We start from the raw sequence: 24,807 nt of genomic DNA on the forward strand, positions 1-24,807 counted from the left end.
ATATTTCTTTGTCTCTTAGGAAATTGATCGCAAATAAAGCTAGCATCTTTTTTTTTATTTTTATCACCATCAATATTTAATGTCCATTTTCCATGCTGGCATGGGTTGGACGGCTTGACTGGAACCGGAAAGCCCAAGAGCTGCACCAGGTTCTATAGTCTGTTTTGGCTTGGTTTCTGTGGGGCTGGATACCCTTCCTAATACCAACCTATTTCTTTACTACCCACAAGGGGCTAAACACTGAGGGGACAAACAAGGACAGACAAACGGATTAAGTCGATTACATCGACCCCGGTGCGTAACTGGTACTTAATTTATCGACCCCGAAAGGATGAAAGGCAAAGTCGACCTTGGCAGAATTTGAACTCAGAACATAATGGCAGACGAAATACGGCTATGCATTTCGCCTGGCATGCTAACGATTCTGCCAGCTCGCCGCCTTTACCAACCACTGTGCAGAGTATATTGGGTGCTTTTTACCTGGAACCATCACCAATGCTTTTTATGTGGCACCATCACCAGTACTTTTCACATGGCACCAACACCAATGGTTTTATTCTAAACCATTGTCTCATCCTTGTTTCATGTTTTCTTGGACAATATCAAAATATTGAAAATGTAATTAAAAGTCAGGAAAACTTGATTAAAAAAAATTGTATTTTTTTTCCATGAATTTCAGTTATTGTTCGATGGCTTATATTCTTTATGATTAAATATCTTAATTTCTTAATCAGATTAATATATACTGTTAATTAAATCAATTATTTAAAAACAATTCATTATTTCTACAGAGGTTATTGCTGCTTGGTGTAGGGGTACAGTTTACAGGAGACGCAGTGTTCAAGTCACGCAGACAGCATTAGATTTTTTTTTTTTTTAGATTAACTATGTAGCATTTAATCCAACCACATCCATCTCGAATATTCAAATTGTTTTTAATGTTTGAACTGATCGGATCCAGCCTCTCACACCTACCTGATAATGCTTTTCTAAATATATTCAAGCACGTCTTCAAAATCTTGAAGCTTCAAAATAACACACGGTTAATTCAAACTTCTGTGAATAAACAAGAGTTACAAGAATGACGGTAATCTGGTTGCCAAAGAGTTAATAAATATCTTGAAATATTGTCATCGAAGCAATTTAATAAGCAACATAGGCGCAGGAGTGGCTGTGTGGTAAGTAGCTTGTTTACCAACCGCATGGTTCCGGGTTCAGTCCTACTGCGTGGCACCTTGGGCAAGTGTCTTCTACTATAGCCTCGGGCCGACCAAAGCCTTGTGAGTGGATTTGGTAGACGGAAACTGAAAGAAGCCCGTCGTATATATGTATATATATATATGTTTGTGTTTGTCCCCCTAGCATTGCTTGACAACCGATGCTGGTGTGTTTATGTCCTCCGTAACTTAGCGGTTTGGCAAAAGAGACCGATAGAATAAGTACTAGGCTTACAAAGAATAAGTCCTGGGGTCGATTTGCTCGTCTAAAGGCGGTGCTCCAGCATAGCCACAGTCAAATGACTGAAACAAGTAAAAGAGTAAAGAGTATATCTGTTTTTAGCATTGGAAACAAAAGGGAATCCTTTTTTTTTTTTTCTTTTTTCTCTAGATCTTTATACTTATTGAAAATTATTTTAGATTTCTTCAGAAGCAGATTCTTTACTTTATGTTCAAATTAGAGATCGATTAACATATATTGTTTAATCAATAAAACAATTCGGTATTAATTAAGAATTTATTGTTCCTTTGGTGTGAGTGGTTTAACACAGTTATACATTTAACAGCAGTCGCAGTATTCGAGTCACACAGGCAATGGTACAACTTTTTTTTGTCTATCTTCTTTATTAGAGTAATATAAATGTTATTAATATATTTGTCTTCTAACTAATTAATAAACAATATATCTATTTTGTGTTGAGGGGGGCGGGGAGAAATAAGGAATTTATCTTTTTTTTGTCTAGATCTATACAACTTCACAATTTGTTGAAAAATTATCATTTTTAGATCTATTTCTGAAAAAAGATTTTTTGAACATTTTTTTAAATTTTATTTTCAAGTTAATAAAAGAGGAGAAATTTTTTTTAAATAACTAACAATTACAAAGTTTAGAACAATTTTAACCTCAAAAAGGAAAACGAAAACTGATAGCATTTTCATAAACAAGACTTAACAATGAAATGCATTGAAAAAAAACCATCCAAAAGATGATGTTAAAACTATAAGAAATAGTTAACGACAGAGAAGGGTACATTTTTGACATTGTAGAAAAATATTTTCTATAAGTTTTAGAATTTAGGATTAACGTTAGGTAGATTATAAACTATGCACGTCTATATTCATCTGAACAGCTTTGATTTTGACAAAATACAATTTCAACAGACAAACGTAAATTTAGAAATACAAGGCTTGAAATTTGAGGGGAGGGTGTTAGCTGGTTATATCAACCCTCAGTACTTGACTGGTACCAGGTACTTTATTTCATCAACCCCCAAAAGGGTGTAACATGAAACTGACCTCGTTGGGATCCAGTTACATCAACCCCACTCCCCTCCTCCTCCCTGTACTGAACTGGTACCTGGTACTTCATTTTAACAACTATGAATGGTGAAGCTAACCTCAGCAGGATTTGAACTCAAAATGTTAAGAGTCAAAACAAATCTTGCAAGGCAGTTTTGTCTGACACTCTAACATTTCTGCCAAGGGTTTCACCCTTTAACAAAAGTAAACAATAAATATTTTTAAAACTTCAACCAAATGTTTAACAAAAAGTCTCTTCCATTAAAGACCTTTAAATGGTCTTGAACTTTTTTTTTTTATATTTTAATACTAACTTCAAAATTTTTAATTGTGAAATAATTAACTTTTGATTTGGGCAGTTTCATTAAATTTAGAAAATTACAAAATTTTTTTCTCTCTAAAATTAAATTTTTTTTTAAGTTCATTTTATATTTTATAAAACCTATGTTTTATTTGATAACATATCACTTAAGTCCTTATAATCCTTTAATCTTTTACACTTAAATCATGTAACAAATGTTTTATCTACTCATCATCATCATTCTTAAACCATTAGCTTAGTTCTTCTCCTACCCCCACCTTTTAAAGTTAAAATAGATGTTTTAATCCTTACAATCTACTGATTTAAAATTTTGGTGCAAGACCAGTAATTTTGGGGGTGGAGTAAATTAATTACATCGACCCCCGCCTTTAGTGGAGGCACAAGGCCTCAAATTTGTGGGGAGGCTACCACCTCACTGCCTTAATCAACAGGATTAGAATATTCAGTTCATTATTATTCTTTGAGTAATTGAATTTCATACAAGTTGAAAGATGTACATAATTACAAATAAGTTTGTTTTTTTTCTTTGTAGAAGTTATATTTTTAAGCAAAGTCTAATTTTTCCCTCTTAGTGTGTGTGTGTGTTTCATATAATTTAGATGCTATTTTCCAAAAAAGAAATATCAGCAAAACGGATCAAGTTCCGAGGCTTTCGTTTTGTTATTTGGGCTGTTTGTAAGTACGGAATTAGGGACAGAAGTTAAGCCTGAATCCGTATTAAGATCAACAATAATCTGTCCTGACTTCTGTCCGTTTTGGATATTGGCAGACGTTAAATCAGGTTTTGATTGCAGTGAGCTCATATTATTTGTATTGAGGTTTTGTAGAGGCAAATTGATGTTATTCAGTGGTTTCATAGGAGCAGTGCAGGCAATGCTGTTGTTGGTGGCGTCGGTTAAGGGAGGTGAAACATAATTTTCTTTCTTCATCGTTAACATCTGTTGTTGAGCCTTTTTAACACGTTCGTTCAAATCTTTCAATCTGTCTTCTTTCTGCAATAGAAAAAAAATTTTTTTTTTTAATTATAATTCTAACAGTTTGTTAGTACAGTGGTTCCCAACCTTTCCACAACCAAGGACCTCTTTTATTTACATGAGTTTTCCCATGGACCCCTTTTAACATGCTTATCCTTATATGTATATATATATATATAAATGAAAGAATGGAGTCGAACGAAGATGTTAACAAAATTCCTTTACTCTCAACATGTTTCGAAGACAACATTTTTTCATTCCAAAGGAATAAAGGGTGCATTATGCACCCTTTATTCCTTTGGAATGAAAACATGCTGTCTTTGAAACATGTGTCGAGAGTAAAGGAATTTTGTTAACATCTTCGTTCGACTCAATTCTTTCATTTATTCATATACAACACACAAATTTCTGCACATGAACCCAGAGTTTCTACCCTTGACAGGTTGCTTCAACCGTGTTTCTGACGTGAATTTGCTACCCAGGTTTCGGTTAAACGAATTTTCCATGCTGACGATAAACATAGGATAATTCATTCACCTACTTATATACATATATATATATATATATATTTCAATACAGAGCAAATAATTCAGGAGAAAGTGTTTACGAAAGATATTATTGACTCTATTATTATCTGGTGTAATAAATTTAAAGTGATAATAACAGAATCAATAATATAGGCAATTGCAGGTACAAAAAAAGGCATTTAATAGCTGAAGGATTAAAATTAATCAAAGGACATATTATATCTACCTGCTGGAGATAACAGTCAAAACCCTTATTTAAATCGCCGAAATACACTGATAATAACTACAGAAATCAACCATCCATGGTAATGCGTGCTGAGGAAGGTTAGGCTATTATGCCAGTCCAGAAACCGTCCATGTGAGTCCAAATACTTGAATGCTTGTCTTTGGATGGTAGACATACTTAGTATGTCCTTTGATTAACTTTAATCTTTCAGCTATGTCTCTGTGTGTGTGTGAAATTTTGAATTTAGTTCACAGACCCCCCAGTAATACCTGTGCGGACCACCATGGGTCCATAGGCCACAGGTTGGGAACTGACTGTATTAGTAAAATAAATAAATAACACAGAACATGGCAGACAAATAAGCCATTCGGCTGGCAGAGTCATTAGTAGACCGACGCAAAAAAGATACCTTGATGAATTCTTTGCCATGAAACCACCTCAATTCTGGAAAGAGGGTATTTTCAAGTTAAAGAAAATATGGAGACGCATTGTGCAACAAAATGGTTCGTATTTGATTGATTAAAAATGTAATAGCAAGTATTTATTAACCTTTGTCTTTCCTTTAAAAATCAGCACAAACTTTCCGGACGACCCAACAGATTCAATGAAATAGATTTAATAAACCTTTTGAATTCAAAGAATCTAAGATTTTCTTCTTTTCAATTCGAAGGAGTAACGTAGGCGTAAATAGATATTTTGGGGGCTAATTGGTTAAAAAGTTACCCCGACTCCTGCTCTAAACGATTCTGTCAAACTTGAGGATAATTAATTTGAACGTATATTTGGATGGAGTTATCTCCCTTCTTACACTACGCGTTTCTAATTTAGTCACTTGGCTGAGAGACTAAACTTATTTGGTAGCATAAAAGATGCACGCACAAATTAGAGGCTTCTCAATTTCAGCAGCGCATATTCTGGGGTAAAATAAGGTCTGTGGTCATTCAAGTATGTTATACAGGCCCGACTTCGAATTAAGGACATGGGGATGATTTTTTTGAGACATATTTTGGGGTTGGGGGAAAACCGTCTCTTATAGGCCTCATCTACAGTTAATTCGTTTTTATAAAATATAAAATAATTTTTAAAATGTTGAGAAAACCGCTTTATTAATATTTGTTTTTACAATGTTTTAAAATCTTTTTAAAAGAAGATTTAAGGGCGATAACTCGGAGTGGATCGGCTCTTTAAACCAATCAGTTGAGGTAACTGGTATGTTTCTGAATTATTAGCCCTCCTCAGCAAAGCACATTCTAGTCAGTTGGCAAGGCTACGTGATGTATTTAGTTATTAGATATCTTTAGGAGTTTCTGCTTCCTAATTGCAAAGCTAATCTCATCCATCATGCAACTTCTCTTTCTCATTCACATATACAGACAGTAGGGAAGATAAAAGATAGAACAATAAGACCGTTAATTAGCAGATAATGCCCCAGCATGGCCACAGTCAAATGACTGAAACAAGTCAAAGAGGATAAAATAAGAAGATTTCAAAGAAATAAATTTAATACATTATACAATTTATCAGTGAAATTGAATGCAGAAGTATCTAACTATTGGACTTGTAATGGACTCCTAAAGATGAATACATAACAAATACTGTATGTTTGTCTGGTACTTGTTCTGGTGATCCCTTTTAGCTGACCCATTAAGTTACAGGGACATAAACAAACCAATACTGGTTGTCAAGTGGTGAGAAACAAAACATAAAGATATTCACACACATGTGCAGATTTATTGACATTTTTCATTTACCAGATTCATTCCTAAAAGTATTGGTTTATTGGGAGAAAAAGTAGAAAACGTTTGCTCAAGGTGCTGCAGAGAGGGATTGAACTTGGAACCACATGATTACAAAGCAAAAAAACCCCAAGAATTTGATGAAACACTTCTCACCTGAGCAATGGCTTTCTTTATTTCTTCATTTTCAGCCAAAAGACGTTGATAGCGTTCTTCTTCTTCACGACTTGCCAAAGAATCTGTCAATGCTCGGATTTCCATTCCTTCTTGGTGCGGATTATTTAAAACATCCACAATCTGGAAGGAATCATGAGAAAGGCTCACTTGAAACATTGGAGGAGAGAAATTCTTTTGCAAAATCTTCAGGCATTGAATACATTTTTATTCAGATAATAAATCAAATTGCATAGATATACATATAAAGGGGTTTTCACTTCAAAGAAATTTTCCTTCAGGGATAGTGGCTGTGTGGTAAGTCGCTTGCTTACCAACCACATGGTTCCGGGTTCAGTCCCACTGCGTGGCATCTTGGGCGAGTGTCTTCTGCTATAGCCCCAGGCCAACCAAAGCCTTGTGAGTGGATTTGGTACACGGAAACTGAAAAGAAGCCTGTCGTATATATGTATATGTATGTGTGTGTGTTTGTCCCCCTAGCATTGCTTGACAACCGATGCTGGTGTGTTTACGTCCCCGTCACTTAGCGGTTCGACAAAAGAGACCGATAGAATAAGTACTGGGCCTTCAAAGAATAAGTCCCGGGGTCGATTTGCTCGACTAAAGGCGGTGCTCCAGCATGGCCGCAGTCAAATGACTGAAACAAGTAAAAGAGTAACAGAGAGTAACCCTTGCAGACCAAGACTGTATTGTTACTTCATCAATAAAGAGGTTTTATGCCTCCGACTACACAATGGACTTTTCAGGCTAAGCCATCCAGCAGAAGTAGTGGTATGCATACATGCATACATACTTACATAAAACCAAACATACAAATCTACACATATACATACATACAAAAATACCCTGTTGTTGATGTTGAAATTCCAATGAATGAAACTTGGATCTAGGTTAGAAACCAGCTCTTTCTCTACTGGCAAGAAATCTTGAAATAAAACTGAATAATGACATATACACACACACATACATGTGTACATGTATATACATATACTTCTGCTAGTACATCTAAAGGAGTGACTGTGTGGTAAGTAGCTTGATTACCAACCACATGGTTCTGAGTTCAGTTTCACTGCGTGGCACCTTGGGCAAGTGTCTTTTACTATAGCCTCGGGCCGACCAAAGCCTTGTGAGTGGATTTGGTAGATGGAAACTGAAACAAGCCCGTCGTGTATGTATATGTGTATATGTTTGTGTATCTGTGTTTGTCCACCCCACAACATCGCTTGACAACCGATGCTAGTGTGTTTACATCCCCGTCACTTAGCGGTTCGGCAAAGTCCTGGGGTCGATTTGCTTGACTAAAGGTAGTGCTCCAGCATGGCCACAGTCAAATGACTGAAATAAGTAAAAGAGTATACATTTTTCTTACATACATCTGTACTGATATTTTAAAAGGATTGGCATAACTCCTCACAAAGGGAGGTAGACATTACAAAGAGCGCAATGCAATTACAATACATATTTTATTGGTTTGAAGGGTATTTTGACAGCTTACCTGTCTATTATTATTATTGAGCGAGAGAGCAGTGCATGCCATCAAAGTGACACTGGGGCAAAATATACGAAGCCCAGTATACTCATCATGACTATCTGTCTGATAAGGGTACACCAGGCACATGCATCACAACCATATGTGTGCGACAAGGTGATCTCATATCAAGATAAACAGTGCATGACCTTGCAGTGGGGCTCAGTTAGAATTTTCTTCTGGTTGAGTAGCCCATCCCGCTCAAAAGGTCCCTGAATAAGAATTCTTTAAGGATGTTGAACGAAACACCCATGTTTCCAAAGGTGAATTATTCAAACCCCAAAGAATTCCTTTCAACACACAGCTATGATGCTCCCCCACTACTTCTGCTCATGATCAGAGATGCACATATCGTCAGCCACTAAGGGACATGCTCAACTGGTTACGGTCAAACGACTGACAAGCAAATCTGTGGTATTGAGCAGAATATTTGCTGTAGCCCATCTGTTATACCAAGACAAAACAATGTACATGATAACACTTCCAATCAGTTAAGATCAGAAGCCATGAGAGCCACTGCCTTGTACTACTACATCTGGGCATTTATTATTATTATTATTAAATTAGTATTTCTGTCTTCTAAAAGTGGGCAACAAAAAAAAAAGAACAAATGAAATTTTGGTAAAGACTAGCAGATCACTTACCTTTGGTCCGAATATAAGTCCCATTGAGAGAAAACTACACATGACAATAGCAAGGGACATGAAAGCAAATGTAGCATCTTGTTGGCTGTTTATGATCAAAGTGATTGGAGCTGTGATGACACACAGAACCTTGAAAAGAAAAGAAAAGAAAAAAAACTTTGAAATATAAGAAACAAGTTGAAATTTCTATAATAACACACTAACAGCCTCGTCTGGCACCTGTCCCGGTGGCACGTAAAAAGCACCCACTACACTCTTGGAGTGGTTGGCATTAGGAAAGGCATCCAGCCGTAGAAACATTGCCACATTAGATTGGAGCCTGGTGCGGCCGCTGGCTCTCCAGACCCCAGTCAAACCATCTAACCCATGCCAGCATGGAAAATGGACGTTAAACAATGATGATGATTACTATATCCAATATAATCTTTATTTATTCAATTGTTTCATTTTAATCATGCGTTATCTCAAAGCTTCAAGGTTTTGATGATGTGATTGTATATATTTTTTTGATTGACATTGCAAGGTATGTGTAAGAGGTGGGATCTAGCCAGTTTGAATATAAGAAAATGGGTAGAATATTTGAGCCGGATATGGCCAGTTTAACCCTTTTGTTACCATATTTCAGTTGAGGTGCTCTGTGTTTCTTTCAATGAATTTTGAATATAACAAAGGATTTAGTAAAATAACTTAGTCATCATTAAGCTAACGTTAGGAACATAAATTGTGACTAAGGCTTGCAAGACATTTGTACTACAGGACCAGAGGTGTTTTTAGCCAGGTTGGTATCAGGTGGGTTGGTATGCAAAAGGATTAATGTTGTGTAAATATGCTGTGCTTGAGAAGACCTGGTAACCCAAGTGAGACCATAACCTTGTGACCGTTTAGGGATGTTTCGTTTGTCTTCATGTTCTGAGTTCAAATTCCGCCAAGGTTGACTTTTCATCTCTTCAGGGTCGATGAATTAAGTACCAGTGAAACACTGGGGTCAAGTAATCAACTAGTTCCCTCCCACAAAATTTCAGGCCTTGTGCCTTTAGTAGAAAGTATTATTCTATATGAAATCAAAATCGAAATCGATCAATATCAATGGAAATTGTAGCTGTGATACCAGTGCCGGTGGCACGTAAGAGAACCATCCGAATGTGGCTGTTGCCAGCGCTGCCCCGACTGGCCTCCGTGCCAGTGGCACGTAAAAAGCACCATCCGATCGTGGCCGTTTGCCAGCCTCGTCTGGCACCTGTGCAGGTGGCACATAAAAAGCACCTATTACACTCTCGGAGTTGTTGGCGTTAGGAAGGGCATCCAGCTGTAGAAACACTGCCAGATCAGACTGGGCCTGGCGCAGCCTTCTGGCTTCCCAGACCCCAGTTGAATCATCCAACCTATGCTAGCATGGAAAACAGACGTTAAACGATGATGATGATGATGATGATGATGATGATGATGATGATGAAAATACATTGTCCATCATGTGTTTATATTTGTTTGTGACTTGTATATGTTGCCCATGTGTTTATTTTAACATAGTACTGTGCTATGAGTTTGATATAAAAATGAAATTATAATACTAATACTTACCACAACATTGTAGATGCTCATACCAACAAATCGTGAATCGTTAACTTGTTTCAGCTTTACACTACGGGTTTCATAGGCCAGGAATAAACCAAATATAAGGAGAACGCCTTTATAACTAAACATTATACCTGTTGAGGCAAGAAAATTTATATTTAGAAGTGCAGCAAAAAAAAGAAGAAAAAAAAACTTCACGTTAGCTACATGAAGACACACTCATCACCTGCCTAACTTCACAGGTACCATACTGATCACTGTATAAAGTAGTACCTCTCAACAGGGGTTGCCCAGAACACTAGGGTTCTGCAAAAGGTACCTAGCAGTTCCGCAAAAGGTTCCTAGGGATTCCGTGAGAAAGACTAGGATAAGCTAATACATGATCCTAATATTACTATACATGCACAACAACAACAACAACTAATTGGTTATTGTAATATTGTAATATAGACATCCTCCTATCTAACCTATCATGTTATCAAAAAATATAACAACCATTGGGGATATATTTAGTGATGTCTGTAATTTAAGAACACCCTATATATATATATATATATATATATATATATCACTGTGACCGACAAGGCTATCAGATGTTGCTGCACATCACTGGTCACAATGCGCTTTGCATTGTTTTAGTCTTCCGGTGGCTAAGCGAGCAGGCCAACAGAAGAAAGAGTGAGAGAAAGTTGTGGCGAAAGAATACAGCAGGGATCGCCACCACCCCCTGCCGGAGCCTCGTGGAGCTTTAGGTGTTTTCACTCAATAAACACTCACAACGCCCGGTCTGGGAATCGAAACCGTGATCCTACAACCGTGAGTCTGCTGCCTTAACCACTGGGCCATTGCATGTTTCTTTCTCTCTCTCTCTCTCTCTCTCTACACACACACACATATATATATATATTTATTTATTTTATAGAAGGAGCTTCTACAGGACTAGAACTGTTTCATTTGAATGAAACAGTTCTAGTCCTGTAGAAGCTCCTTCTATAAAATAAATTAATTTACTCTGCTATGTATTGAGTACCTTATTTACTGTGGTTAACCCCGACTCAACCCGGGACCTACATATATATATATATATATATATATTATATATATATGATAGTTACCATGTGAACTATGATGGAAAAAATATGAGGAGGATATGGTATAATAATTTTTTTTTGTGCAAGGGTTCCTTGAGACATGTAATTTATTTTAAGGGTTACGCAAGGGTACAAATGGTTGAGAAGCACTGGTAAAAAGTGAGGGAGGTTTTCCTACCACGCCCTGTATTTTTTTTAATATTACGCGAGCTGGCAGTCATTATCATGCTGGGCAAAATGCTTAGCAGCATTTCAACCATCTTCACATTCTGAGTTGAAACTCTGCTGAGTCTGACTTTGCCTTTCCCTCTTCGGCATCAATAAAATGAGTGTTGGATCAACATAATTGATTTACCCCCTTCCCTGAAATTGCTGGCCTTGTGCCAAAATTTGAAACTAATATTACAAAATTATATAATAATAATAATAATAATAATAATAATAATAATAATAATAATAATAGTAGTAGTAGGGAATATAATTTCAAAACTTACAGGGAAAAATTCAATTTAACAATTTTAAATCAAATTTCACAATATATAGTATATATAATTTTAATTTTAGTTTGATTTAATTTTGAACTGAATTGATTTTATTATTATTATTATCTATTTGAAAATATAGCCATGAAATGTGTGTACTCTTTTTACTACTATTTACTATTTATAGTTTTTTTTATAGTATATGTTTTCTATATGGTGTGAATAACGTCTTTCTTCATTGAATTATTTAATAGTGGTTTTTCTCTAAACTATATATATATATATATATATATATATATATATGTAGGTCCCGGGTTGATTCGGGGTTAACCACAGTAAATAAGGTACTCAATACATAGCAGAGTAAAATTAATTTATTATACAGAAGGAGCTTCACAGGACTAGAACTGTTTCATTCAAGAGAAATCTTCAGGAAGCCTGAAGATTTCTCTTGAATGAAACAGTTCTAGTCCTGTAGAAGCTCCTTCTATATAATAAATAAATATATATATATATATATATAATATATATATATATAATATATATATATATATATATATATGTATGTATGTATGTATGTATGTATGTATGTATGTATGTATGTATGTATGTATGTATGTATATATATACATATATATATATGAACTTACCCAACCATATTTTCATATTTTTTGAGCTGCAATGCTCTAAATATGGTTCCAACATGATATCTTCACTTGTGTGTTTTGGTTCCTCTGGGGGAAACTTTTCTAAATGCCGATAGAGGGGGTCCAGTAACTGCCATGGTACCAAAATGGCCATATCGATAACCAACAGACAGACTAAGACAGCCAGGAGCTCCCACTTACGGACAACCTTAAAATAATAATTAAGAAATGGAGAAAATATAAGTATTAAATGAAAATATTTAACAATCAACTTTTATTATCAAATTATCATAATAAAAACAAGAGCACTCAGAGAGTGCAAACCCCCACCAAGGCAACACCAACGTCTTCTCAATGATTGGCCAGAGATGATTTTTAAAATGAGAATATCTGAAATAAATTTGACTGCTCTCACAAACAAGTATACCAAAAATGAACCCGACTGCTCTCACAAACAAGTATACCGAAAATGAACCCGACTGCTCTCACAAACAAGTATACCAAAAATGAACCCGACTGCTCTCACAAACAAGTATACCAAAAATGAACCCGACTGCTCTCACAAACAAGTATACCAAAAATGAACCCGACTGCTCTCACAAACAAGTATACCAAAAATGAACCCGACTGCTCTCACAAACAAGTATACCAAAAATGAACCCGACTGCTCTCACAAACAAGTATACCAAAAATGAACCCGACTGCTCTCACAAACAAGTATACCAAAAATGAACCCGACTGCTCTCAAAAATTAAGTAAAAAACACAGGAAAAATAATCCAGAATCCTTGTGCGGTACCGGATTGATTCCAAAATCTAATTAGTTCATGCCAGTTGCGAGGCCAAACATGCCTGAAGGTTTCATTTGAATCCATCCAGTGGTTCTTGAGAAATCTTGTCTATGGACAAACAAACACAAATGAAAGCAATACCTATTTCTTTACTACCCACAAGGGGCTAAACATAGAGGGGACAAACAAGGACAGACATAGGTATTAAGTCGATTACATCGACCCCAGTGCGTAACTGGTACTTAATTTATCGACCCTGAAAGGATGAAAGGCAAAGTCGACCTCGGCGGAATTTGAACTCTGAACGCAGTGGCGGACGAAATACTCTGAATGAAAGCAATACCTCTGCATTCGTTACGGTGGCTGTAACAATAATGCACTTCTGTATACAGTGCTTGGATGCACAACAACAAGTCATCAGAAAAAATTAAAAGAGTGGACAGGTAATGACACAGTTGCTAAGTTTATAAAGCAACAACGAACCTAACTTATACTCGGAATTTCGAAAAAAAACAATTGTTGTGAAAGAACTGATTAGATTTTGGAATCAATCCGGTACCGCACAAGGATTCTGGATTATTTTTCCTGTGTTTTTTACTTAATTTTTGAGAGCGATCAGGTTCAGTTTTAGTATTCTCGTTTGTGAAAGCAGTCGAGTTTATTTCAGATATTCACATTTTAAAAATCATCTCCAGCCAATCGTTGAGAGGACGTTGGTGTTGCCTTGGTGGAAGTTTGCGCTCTCTGAGTGTTACTGCATACAGTGGTGGTGAAGTGCACTAGAACATGTTGGGAAAAAGGTTAAAAGAGGGGAGAGAAAAAAGAAACAAATACGACTGAAAACAATACCTCCGCCTTCGCTAAGGTGGAGCTAATAAAAAAGACTAACAGACTGGCACTACACCTATAGAAGATCTATGACCACTGAGTTACTGAAATGAGAGAGATGAGAAAATTACATTTTTGGTGTAGTTATTACCTTTCTTTCTTTTTTCCGTGTTGTGGCCAAACGGTGTACAGTCCAGATCTTGGAAAACATTGAGCCATAGCCAAGGGTGAAACCAATAGTCAGTAACCAAGCCCGAATCTAAAAGAAATTGTATCAAAAAGCCTCAGTATTAGATTTATGCAAGGACCGACATCTTAAACTTTTAGCATTAAACGTAATGCTTATTTATTCGCATAGTTTTGAATTAGTCATGTATTAGCTTTTAGCTTTGAGATTTCAACGATGAGATTATATATTTTTAGATTGACATTGTAGGGTAGGTGTGAGAAGCCGGATCTGAACATAAAACAAGGAGAGTATTTGGGCCAGACATGGCTGGTCTAACCTTCTGGCATTCAGATCATTTTGTTAAACACAATGCTTACTTATTCACATTGTTTTGAATTAATCATGCAATATCTCATAGTTTCCAGATTTCAATGATGTGAATATAAATTTTAAAAAAAACATTGTAGGTTAAGCATGAGAGGTTGGATCTAGTCAATTTGAACATTAAACAAATGGAAAATTTGGGCCAAATACAGCCTGTTTAAATGATAAAGGATTAATACTTTGTATATTACATGTATCACTTGTGTGTGGCTGTATGGTAAGTAGCTTGCTTATGAACCACATGGTTCCAGGTTCAGTCCCACTGTGTAGCACCTTGGGCAAGTGTCTTCTACTATAGCCTTGGGCCAACCAAAGCCTTGTGAGTGGATTTGGTAGACAGAAACTGAAAGAAGCCTGTCATATATATGTATATATATATATATATATATATATATATATATATATATATATGTGTGTGTGTATGTATGATGTATGTGTGTGTATATGTTTGTGTGTCTGTGTTTGTCTCCCACCATCGCTTGACAACCGATGCTGGTGTGTTTACATCCCCGTAACTTAGCGGTTCAGCAAAAGAGACCGATAGAATAGGTACTAGGCTTACAAAGAATAAGTCCTGGAGTTGATTTGCTCGACTAAAGGCGGTGCTCCAGCATGGCCACAGTCAAATGACTGAAACAAGTAAAAGAGTAAAAGAGATAATATTTGTTCTGTACCGCAGGCGCCAGTCACCGGTGATACCTGTGATAAATCAATGCGGTGGTTTATATAATGAACCAGAATATGTACAAGGTCAAAACACTGCATAATTTATAACAAAATTAGATAACTGATGCAAAAGAAGATATGGCACAATATGGGTTTGGTAGATAAAGTATTAAATGACAGAAGAATATTAAGGATCTGCAGGAGTGGCTGTGTGGTAAATGTGCCATCGTCTGTGTATTATGTGTCTATTTTCATTAGCATTACTCTCTGCTTGATCTATTGCTGCTTACTGTCCCCTCTTATACCCCTTTTTATAATGAGTTATGCGCACCTGAAGATGGTGCACAATATTGTGTGCAGCTTCCTCTGAATTCTGCATCTTGTGCCAAGTGTCACCCTGATGTCTGGGGCAAATATCGATAACAACACAATTGGGTGACTACTCACCTCAAAGACAGGAGAAATACTTTGGCAAAAATAAACCTCTGTACTTGGCTTTTGTTGACTTGGAGAAAGCCTTTCACAGGGTCGCCCGATCCCTTATCTGGTGGGCAATGCGGAAACTGGGGATGAGTGGTTAATAATAGCTGTACAGGCCCATTATTTTTGCCCATATTTAGATTGATAATGCCCTTCTCAGTAGTGCCAATTTCTGTATCTCTTGCAGAAATGGCTTTCCAGGAATCTGGTTCAAATACATTTCCTCCCTTTTTTTTATATCATTCCAAGTGCACTATCACTGGTGCAATACAGGTCTTTAAGACGTCACTTTTTCGCAGTTTCAATTATCAGATTATTATATTTACTGAGCTTTCAGAATTCTTTCCAGGAGATGCTATAATTAGATGGTAAGCTCATGTCAGTTGAAAGGCATGTTTTCTTTTAACAATCCTTCACAAATTAACCCTTTCGTTACTGTATTTATTTTGAGATGCTCTGTGTTTCTTTCAATTACTTTAAGTATAACAAAGAATTTAGTAAAATAACTTAGTAATCATTCAGCTAGTGTTAGGAACATAAATTGTGACTAAGGTTTGATGGAAGATTTTAATTCAAAACGTATGAAAACGAGACATTTGTACAACAGAGCCAGAGCTGGTTTCAGCCGGGTTGGTAACGAAAGGGTTAAACTCTCTCCCACAAAATTTCAGATTTTGTGCCAGAAGGAGAAAAGATTATTAGAATTAAAGAAATAATTGAAACTAAAGTTTTTACCTGACAGACCACTGGATATATATCTTCTGATATAAATTGACCATCCATTCCAATAAGGAATATACAAAATAAACACATCTGGCACCCAACTACCATCACATTATTGACTCCGGCATGGGAATAGATAATTAACCTGTAATTTCAAAGAGAATCAAAAAAAAGTGTCCAGATTATTGACTCCAGCATGGGAATCGGTGATTAACCTGAAATTTTGAAGAGAAACAAGGAAATGTGAAAAGAAAAAAAATATACAAAAACAAATGTTATTTCTGCTTCAAGATAATTTTTTTTAACTACTTGGTGACCTCAATGAGGCCGGTGCTACATAAAAAAGCACTCAATACATTCTGTAAAGTGGTTGGAATAAGGAAGAGCATCCCAGCTGTAGAAATCATGGCAAAGCAGAAATTGGAGCTAGATGCAGTCCCTTGCTCGCCAGCTCTTATTGACACCATCTGACCCATACCAGCATGGGAAATGGACAGTAAATGGTGGTGGTGGTGGAGGTGGTGCTGCTGCTGCTGCTGATAATGCTGAGGCTGATGATGATGATTGACTTGACTTCGATAATATATTTCTTTATTACCCTCAAGGGGCTAAACACAGAGGGGACAAACAAGGACAGACAAACGGATTAAGTTGATTACATCAACCCCAGTGCGTAACTGGTACTTAATTTATCGACCCCGAAAGGATGAAAGGCAAAGTCGACCTTGGCGGAATTTGAACTCAGAACGCAGTGGCAGACGAAATACCACTTAGCATTTCGCCCGCCATGCTAACGTTTCTGCCAGCTCGCCGCTTTATAACAAGACAAACGGCCTGGTGTTTATGGCTTTGGACTCACAACCATAGGGTTGTGGGTTCAACTCCCAGATTGGGAAGTGTGTTTGTGATTATGAGCAAGATGACCGACTCGCTTCAGGTTCAGGTTGTTCGTGACTACTCAGCTCAACCGAAAACGAGGGCCAGGTGATTGCTGGTGTACTTCCACTCCAGCTGTTACATTCTCAGTGTCCTGCTGAGTGAAGAACAAAAAAGCCAAGCAACCACGAACACACCTAAAACAGTTCAGCAAAAACACGATACAAACTGCTCAGTCATACTTTCTTGTAATTGGCAATTACACTTAATAATAATAATCATCATCATCATCATCATCATCATCATCATCATCATCGTTTAACGTCCGATCTCCATGCTAGCATGGGTTGGACGGTTCGACCGGGGATCTGGTAAGCCATGAAGGCTGCACCAGGCTCCAGTGTGATCTGGCAGTGTTTCTACAGCTGGATGCCCTTCCTAACGCCAACCACTCCGTGAGTGTAGTGGGTGCTTTTTACATGCCACCGACACAGGTGCCAGGCGAGGCTGGCGACGGCCACGATCGGATTGGTGCTTTTTACGTGCCACCAGCACGTTGTGAAAATGGCTTTGTCGTTGTCATCATCATCGACTTTGATGACATCGAAAGGCAAAGTCGAGAGTGTAGTGGGTGCTTTTTACGTGCCACCGACACAGGTGCCAGGCGAGACTGGCAACGGCCATAATCGGATTGGTGCTTTTTACATGCCACCGGCACATCGTGAAAATGGCTTTGTCGTTGACATCATCATTGACTTTGATGACATCGTAAGGCAAAGTCGATCTTGGCAGAATTTGAACTCAGGAACATAAAAACTGATGAAATGCTGCTAAGCATTTTGTTCAACCTGCGAAACATTCTGCTAACTTGCTGCCTTGATGCAGGAGTAAATCATTCTTTCTACTACAAGGTACAAGGCCTGAAATTTTGGTGGGAGGGGGCTACTTTATTACATCAACCCCAGTACTCAACTGGTACTTGTTTTATCGGCGGCGATCTGGCAGAAACGTTAGCACGCCAGGCGAAATGCGTAGCCGTATTTCGTCTGAGATTACGTTCTGAGTTCAAATTCCGCTAAGGTCGACTTTGCCTTTCATCCTTTCGGGGTCGATAAATTAAGTACCAGTTACGCACTGGGGTCATTTTAATTGACTTAATCCATTTGTCTGTCCTTGTTTGTCCCCTCTGTGTTTAGCCCCTTGTGAGTAGTAAAGAAATAGGCACTTGTTTTATCGACTCCAAAAGGATGAAAGGCAAAGTCCACAGTGATGGAATCTGAATTCAGAACTTAAGAATGGATGAAGTACCGCAAAGCATTTTGCCCAGCATGTTAACAATTGTGCAGCTTGCCACCTTATGCAGAAATGTTCAATATACTTGAGTGCCTTTTATGCCATCAAATACAGTAGATTTTGTTGGGTTTTTTTTCTATTTGGAGAAAAAAATCATACATGCTGAAAAAGTTACGTATTTTTCTAATGTATAAAAATAGACAAATATCAAAAAGTAACAAGCAAAAATAGATCAATAGCCAGTGTTTGCTATTGATTACTAACCTTCTGTGTTTGTGCATGATATTGAAAGACATACAAACTATGCCAGCCAAAATGCCAAAGAATGCAAGTACAGACATACTAAAGAACAAACCCTGAGGAACAACTCTGAGAAATCGAACAAATCTTGTATGATCCGGTGGTGGCTTCCCTCCTGAAAAAAATATTTAAAAATAGAAAGAATATATAAGGAAACATATTATATGTATAGTTTTAATATGTATTGAACAATAATGGAACATTTCTGTTTATATATTCCACTAGCAGTATCGTCCGGCGTTGCTCGGGTTTGTAAGGGAAATAACTATATAAGCATTTTTAGAGGTGTAGAGTATAATAGCCATCTCAATATGGCTAACCACAAAGTGGGGGGGTTGCTGTAGCTTTTTACGTTCTGAGATTTAATAATAAATTTTTAGAGAGTTACTTCCCTTATATATGCCAAAAATGCATTAAAAATGGGAAAAATTGATGGTAAATTTTTTTTTAGATCGTAGACTCATCGTAGACGCGCGCTAATACCCAGAAGGGCTCGATATGAATCACGACTATAAGATACCCGGTTTTGGTTAAACTGCACCGCAAAATGTGGGAGTAGTTAGGAATCTAAATCGTAGGAGACAGACAGCACACAACCTCACTTTTATATATAAAGATTTATGTAGTTGTTTTTACAAGGGTTCTGATGTGAAATCATGTGTTGAAACAGTTATTCTTATATTTCAAGATGGTCATTTTCTTTCTCTTTGCCAGTTAACCACACACACTATATATTCGTTCTTCACTACAGCTTTCTTATTATTATTATTTTAATGTCCTTTGTCTCAAATCTTTCATCACACACACCTGTGACCTCTTCAGCAACTCTCCACCCCACATCATCATTATTATTTCCATTTATTATTAAAAGGTATTATTGAATGTTGTTTAGTTTCGACTTTTGTCTTGTACTTGAGACGATCCTAAATATGTGAGTGTTTAAGGAAATAGTAGCAGCAAGCGAGACAGCTTGGTGAATAGAAAAAATAATTATATAGGCAAAGGTGTGGCTATGTGGTAAGTAGCTTGCTAGCCAACCACATGGTTCTGGGTTCAGTCCTACTGTGTGGCACCTTGGGCAAGTATCTTCTACTGTAGCCTCAGACCGACGAAAACCTTGAGAGTAGATTTGGTAGACGGAAACTGAAAGAAGCCTGTCATATATACACACATATATATATACACATATATATATACACACACACACACATATATATATACACATATATATGTATATATATATATATATATATATATATGTATATATGAGTGTGTGTATGTTTGAGTGTCCCCCCACTATCAAGAAGAGGTAGAAGCTTTCTGAACTTTGCCCAGGCTATACTTATTCTTGTGGCAACACTCTCAGAGCATCCACCGCCACAACAGACTTGATCACCTAGGTAGCGAAAGCCATCAACTACTTCTAGTTTCTCCCTCTGGCATGTGATGGAATCTGTTTTCTGAACATCTTCAGTTTATTGCCCCTGTGCATCTGCTATTCCAGTTAACCTTCCTTTGATATTGCTGCACTATCATTCCAGTTAACTATCATTCCAGTTAACTATCATTCCAGTTAACCTTCCTTTGATATTGCTGCACCTCTTATGTGTCCACAGCTTACACTTGGCACACCTTATGAAGTTTCTACCAACACCTTTTCTACAGATTGAGCAGGGCCATGTACCTGAAGAAGTTTGTGATTAGCCCACCTTCCTACTTACTAAGACTTTGGTTTTTGCTACATTGACTCTAAGGCCCTTCAATACTAGACCTTGCTTCCACACCTGAAATGTCTTCTCTAGTTCTGGTAGTAATTCAGCTATGAGAGCAAGGTCATCAGCATAGAGGAGCTCCCAGGGACAGCCTGTCTTGAATTCCTCTGTTATTGCCTGGAGGACTATAATGAATAAGAGGAGGCTGAGGACTGATCCTTGGCGAACCCCTAATTCTACCTGGAATTCTTCACTATACTCGTTGCCGACTCCCTCATCTTGCTGACAGCATCCCTGTAATGGGCCTGTACAGCTATTACTAACCACTCATCCCCAGTTTCCGCATTGCCCACCAGATAAAGGATCAGGGGACCCTGTCAAAGGCTTTCTCCAAGTCAACAAAAGCCAAGTACAGAGGTTTATCTTTGCCAAAGTATTTCTCCTGCAGCTGCCTTACCAGAAATAAAGCATCAGTGGTGCTTCTGTTTGGCACAAAACCAAACTGCATCTTTTTCTATCCTAATTCACTCCCTAATTAGTTGGGCTATGACCCGCTCTGTGACCTTCATCACCTGATCCAACAATTTGATACCCCTGTAGTTATTTCTATCTAAAGCATTGCCTTTACCTTTGTCATAGTGCTGCTATACAAGTCATTGGGTGTGACTCCTTTGTGAACTACCTGATTTACAATACAGGTGACAAGACTATAACATAGTCCTATAACACCTATCCTATATAACACCTTGTGTTATATGGGATAGGTGAATATACAACTGAGATATTGTTTCCACAGCTGGCTGGTTCTACTCTTGCTTAATGCCTACCTTTTTTTCAAGTAAAGGATATTCTTACTCCACACGTCTTCAAACACACAAACCCAGCAATTTAACGACATGGGAATTACTAACTACACCCCTATACACATAGATATAAACATATAGAAAATATTTAAACATGACTCTCTCTCTCTCTCTCTCTCTCTCTCTCTCTCTCTCTCTCTCTCTCTCTCTCTCTCTCTCTCTCTCTCTCTCTCTCTCTCTCTCTCTCTCTCTCTCTCTCTCTCTCTTTGGTCTGCATAGACATATCATACCTTTTTGGAATCAGGATGATCCCAGGATTGAAAATCTGCCCTTAATTTGCTTCTTGAGTATTCAGCATTGGAATCGGATCTCGATGAAGATTTGTTATATGCTAACAGTTGAAAATTCAAATTTTAAAAGAACCTCAAAAATTTTTGAATTTACAAGTTCTTCATTTAAACTGAATTTTTGGTCAGCTTAAAAATTTATCTATCATCTCAGTCATTGTCTCTCTTTACAATAATCCTCCCTCTTTGTCTTTATCTCAGATTTTGTCTGTCATATCTCAAACAGATTCTGATTGGTCAGTCAAAGCAAGAGTGACTGTGGCAACATTAGCAGCAACAAAGATGATGAGGATAACATAGTTTAGTAAATTTTTATGTAACTTACCTAGCCATTGTTCTTTATCTAACCAGGTGAGGTTATCAGTAACAGAATCATAATATCCCATTAAATGGTAAGTTCCATCTAGAATTAAAAGATGAGATTTACATTAATATCACTGTAATTATTACTTGGAATGAAGAGGGGACTGGGGAGAAAGAAAAGGGGGAGAGAATGAAAGAAAGAAAACATCAGAAGAAAAAAAAGAAAAATGAGAGAGAATTACAATATGCAACACATGTGTCCCCCCACCCACTATATTTATGGCTTCAGAAGATGTGATCTTTGTTTTTCAGACAAAAAAATTACACCCTATTACAGCCTTTTACAATTTTGAGTAAAAGATCAGAAATGGCCAACTCATGTAAACACTTCTATAAATATTTATTGAGGTATTTTCTACAACCAAATAGTGAAATAGTCTGTTTCCCCACACAATAGATTTGCTCTGTCTTGAATGATGGTCAACACAAACGTCCACCAATCTATAATACACACACACACACACACACACACTCACAAACATTTATATAGTATAAACATGCAAAGCAGTGCTCATCAGAATATAGACGTGTACATTTATTTCTAACATGTTCCTGTACACTAGAATGTGAAAGGCTTTCATTGTAGATTTGGTCTTGAAGAATACATTCGTCTGTATACATCTTCTATGTAACCACACACACACACACACACACACACACACACACACACACACACACAGAGTTCACTTTGGTGTAAACAAAAACAAAGAAGTTAATAAAAAAAAGAGAGATAGGTGCAGGAGTGGTTGTGTGGTAAGAAGCTTGCTTCCCAACCACATGGTTCCAGGTTCAGTCCCACTGCATAGCACCTTGGGTAAATGCCTTCTACTATAGCCTTGGGCCAACCAAAGCCTTGTGAGTGAATTTAGTAGACGGAAACTGAAAGAAGCCCATCGTGTATGTGTGTGTGTGTGTGTGTGTGTTGTGTGTGTGTGTGTGTTCGTTTGTTGTTTGTTTTTGTTTATCCTCCACCACCACCACTGCTTGACAACCGGTGTGTGTGTGTTTGCGTGTGTGTGTGAGTGTGTGTGTGTGTGTGTGTGTGTGTGTGTGTGTGTGTGTGTGTGCGTGCGTGCATGTGTGTGTGTGTGTTAATGTCCTTGTAACTTAGCAGTTTCACATAAGAGATCAATTGAATAAGTACCAGGCTGGAAAAAAAAAAACTACTGGGGTCAAGTCGTTTAATTAAAATTTTTCAAGGCAGTGCCCCAGCATGGCCACACTCTAACGAGTGAAACAAGTAAAAGACAAAGATTCCGCAATAAACATACACAGAATTGAATGCTTACTTATCATTTGTTCGATTTGTGTCAAAGCAATTCGGTCACCTTCCGAAGAGAAAGCTACATTTCCCTAAAAAATGAAAAAAAAAAACTTTGATAAAATCAAGAATTAGCGAAAGCAATATCTCAGTTCAACCACTTTTCAGGATTTCAAATATTTTAATTCGTTTTGCAAGATTCCTTGATGTGAAATCGTGTGCTGAAACAGATATTGTTGTATTTCAGAATGATCGTGCCTGCCGCCCCAATTAAACACATGCACTCATTATCATCATCATCATCATCATCATCATCATTTAACATTCGCTTTCCATGCTAGCATGAGTTGGATGGTTTGACTGAGGATTTGGTAGACGGAAACTGAAAGAAGCTCGTCGTATATATGTATATATATATGTGTGTGTGTGTGTGTATATATATATATATATTATATATTTATATATATATATATATATATATATATATATATATATTATGTATGTATGTATGTATGTATGTATGTATGTATGTATGTATGTATGTGTGTGTGTGTCTGTGTGTCTGTGTTTGTCCCCGCCACCATTGCTTGACAAGCGATGCTGGTGAGTTTGCATCCCCGTAACTTAGTAGTTCGGCAAAAAGAGGCCGACAGAATAAGTACTAGGCTAACAAAGAATAAGTCCTGGGGTCGATTTGCTCGACTAAAAGACGGTGCTCCAGCATGGCCGCAGTCAAGTGACTGAAACAAGTAAAAGAGTAAAAGAGTTTAACCCTTTTGTTACCATATTTATTCTGAAAACTCTGATTTTGTTTCAACTAGTTACGAAAATTTGAAGAATTTATTAAAATAACTTTGTTGTTATTAATTAGCTGACAAAATTGCACAAAATTTTCACGGAAGGTTTTAACTGGGGTGACTTTAACCCTTTTGTTACCATATATCTGTTGAAATACACTGACACTGTTTCAATAAAAATAATTTTGTCGTTATTAAACTGAAGTTTTGGACATAAATCAACAGGAAATTTTGATGGGAGGTTTTAATTCAGATCCCTTGAAAACAGGAAGTTTGTCTCATATAAAGAGGGATGGTCTCAAGTGGGGTGGTATTAAAGGGGTGTACTATGAGTGTAATTCAAACAAATCTGAAGGAAACTAACTTACCGACACTCCTAGAAAACTTGTTGAATCCATTGCTGAATAAATTTCATCTGTAATATGCTTTTTATTGTAATCGAATTCGTCCAATGTGAGATTTTTTAATGCTAATCTGTAAGACAAAAAGAAGAAACAAAGTTAATCTCCATTTCTGTCAATGTTCATACACATTAGTACACACACACACACACGTATATATTTCTTTATTACCCAT

At 37.1% G+C, this 24,807-nt stretch overlaps 1 protein-coding gene across 1 annotated transcript in view; it reads right to left on the reverse strand.

Annotated features, from left to right (window-relative positions):
• Positions 1 to 1,720: 1,720 nt before the first annotated feature.
• Positions 1,721 to 24,807, reverse strand: part of LOC115223210 (gamma-aminobutyric acid type B receptor subunit 1-like) — a 48,908-nt gene continuing 25,821 nt past the window's right edge. The window contains exons 8-18 of the mRNA XM_029793683.2: positions 24,600 to 24,705; positions 23,463 to 23,526; positions 22,136 to 22,213; positions 18,913 to 19,063; positions 16,492 to 16,624; positions 14,209 to 14,316; positions 12,443 to 12,647; positions 10,226 to 10,353; positions 8,648 to 8,776; positions 6,458 to 6,598; positions 1,721 to 3,830 (exon numbers count right to left, since the gene is read on the reverse strand). Coding sequence (XP_029649543.1) covers positions 3,462 to 3,830; positions 6,458 to 6,598; positions 8,648 to 8,776; positions 10,226 to 10,353; positions 12,443 to 12,647; positions 14,209 to 14,316; positions 16,492 to 16,624; positions 18,913 to 19,063; positions 22,136 to 22,213; positions 23,463 to 23,526; positions 24,600 to 24,705 — 1,612 coding nt within the window. The 3' untranslated portion in view covers positions 1,721 to 3,461. The remainder of the gene's footprint in view (positions 3,831 to 6,457; positions 6,599 to 8,647; positions 8,777 to 10,225; positions 10,354 to 12,442; positions 12,648 to 14,208; positions 14,317 to 16,491; positions 16,625 to 18,912; positions 19,064 to 22,135; positions 22,214 to 23,462; positions 23,527 to 24,599; positions 24,706 to 24,807) is intronic.

The sequence above is a fragment of the Octopus sinensis genome, linkage group LG22 (assembly GCF_006345805.1).
Source record: "Octopus sinensis linkage group LG22, ASM634580v1, whole genome shotgun sequence".
NCBI lineage: Eukaryota > Metazoa > Mollusca > Cephalopoda > Octopoda > Octopodidae > Octopus > Octopus sinensis.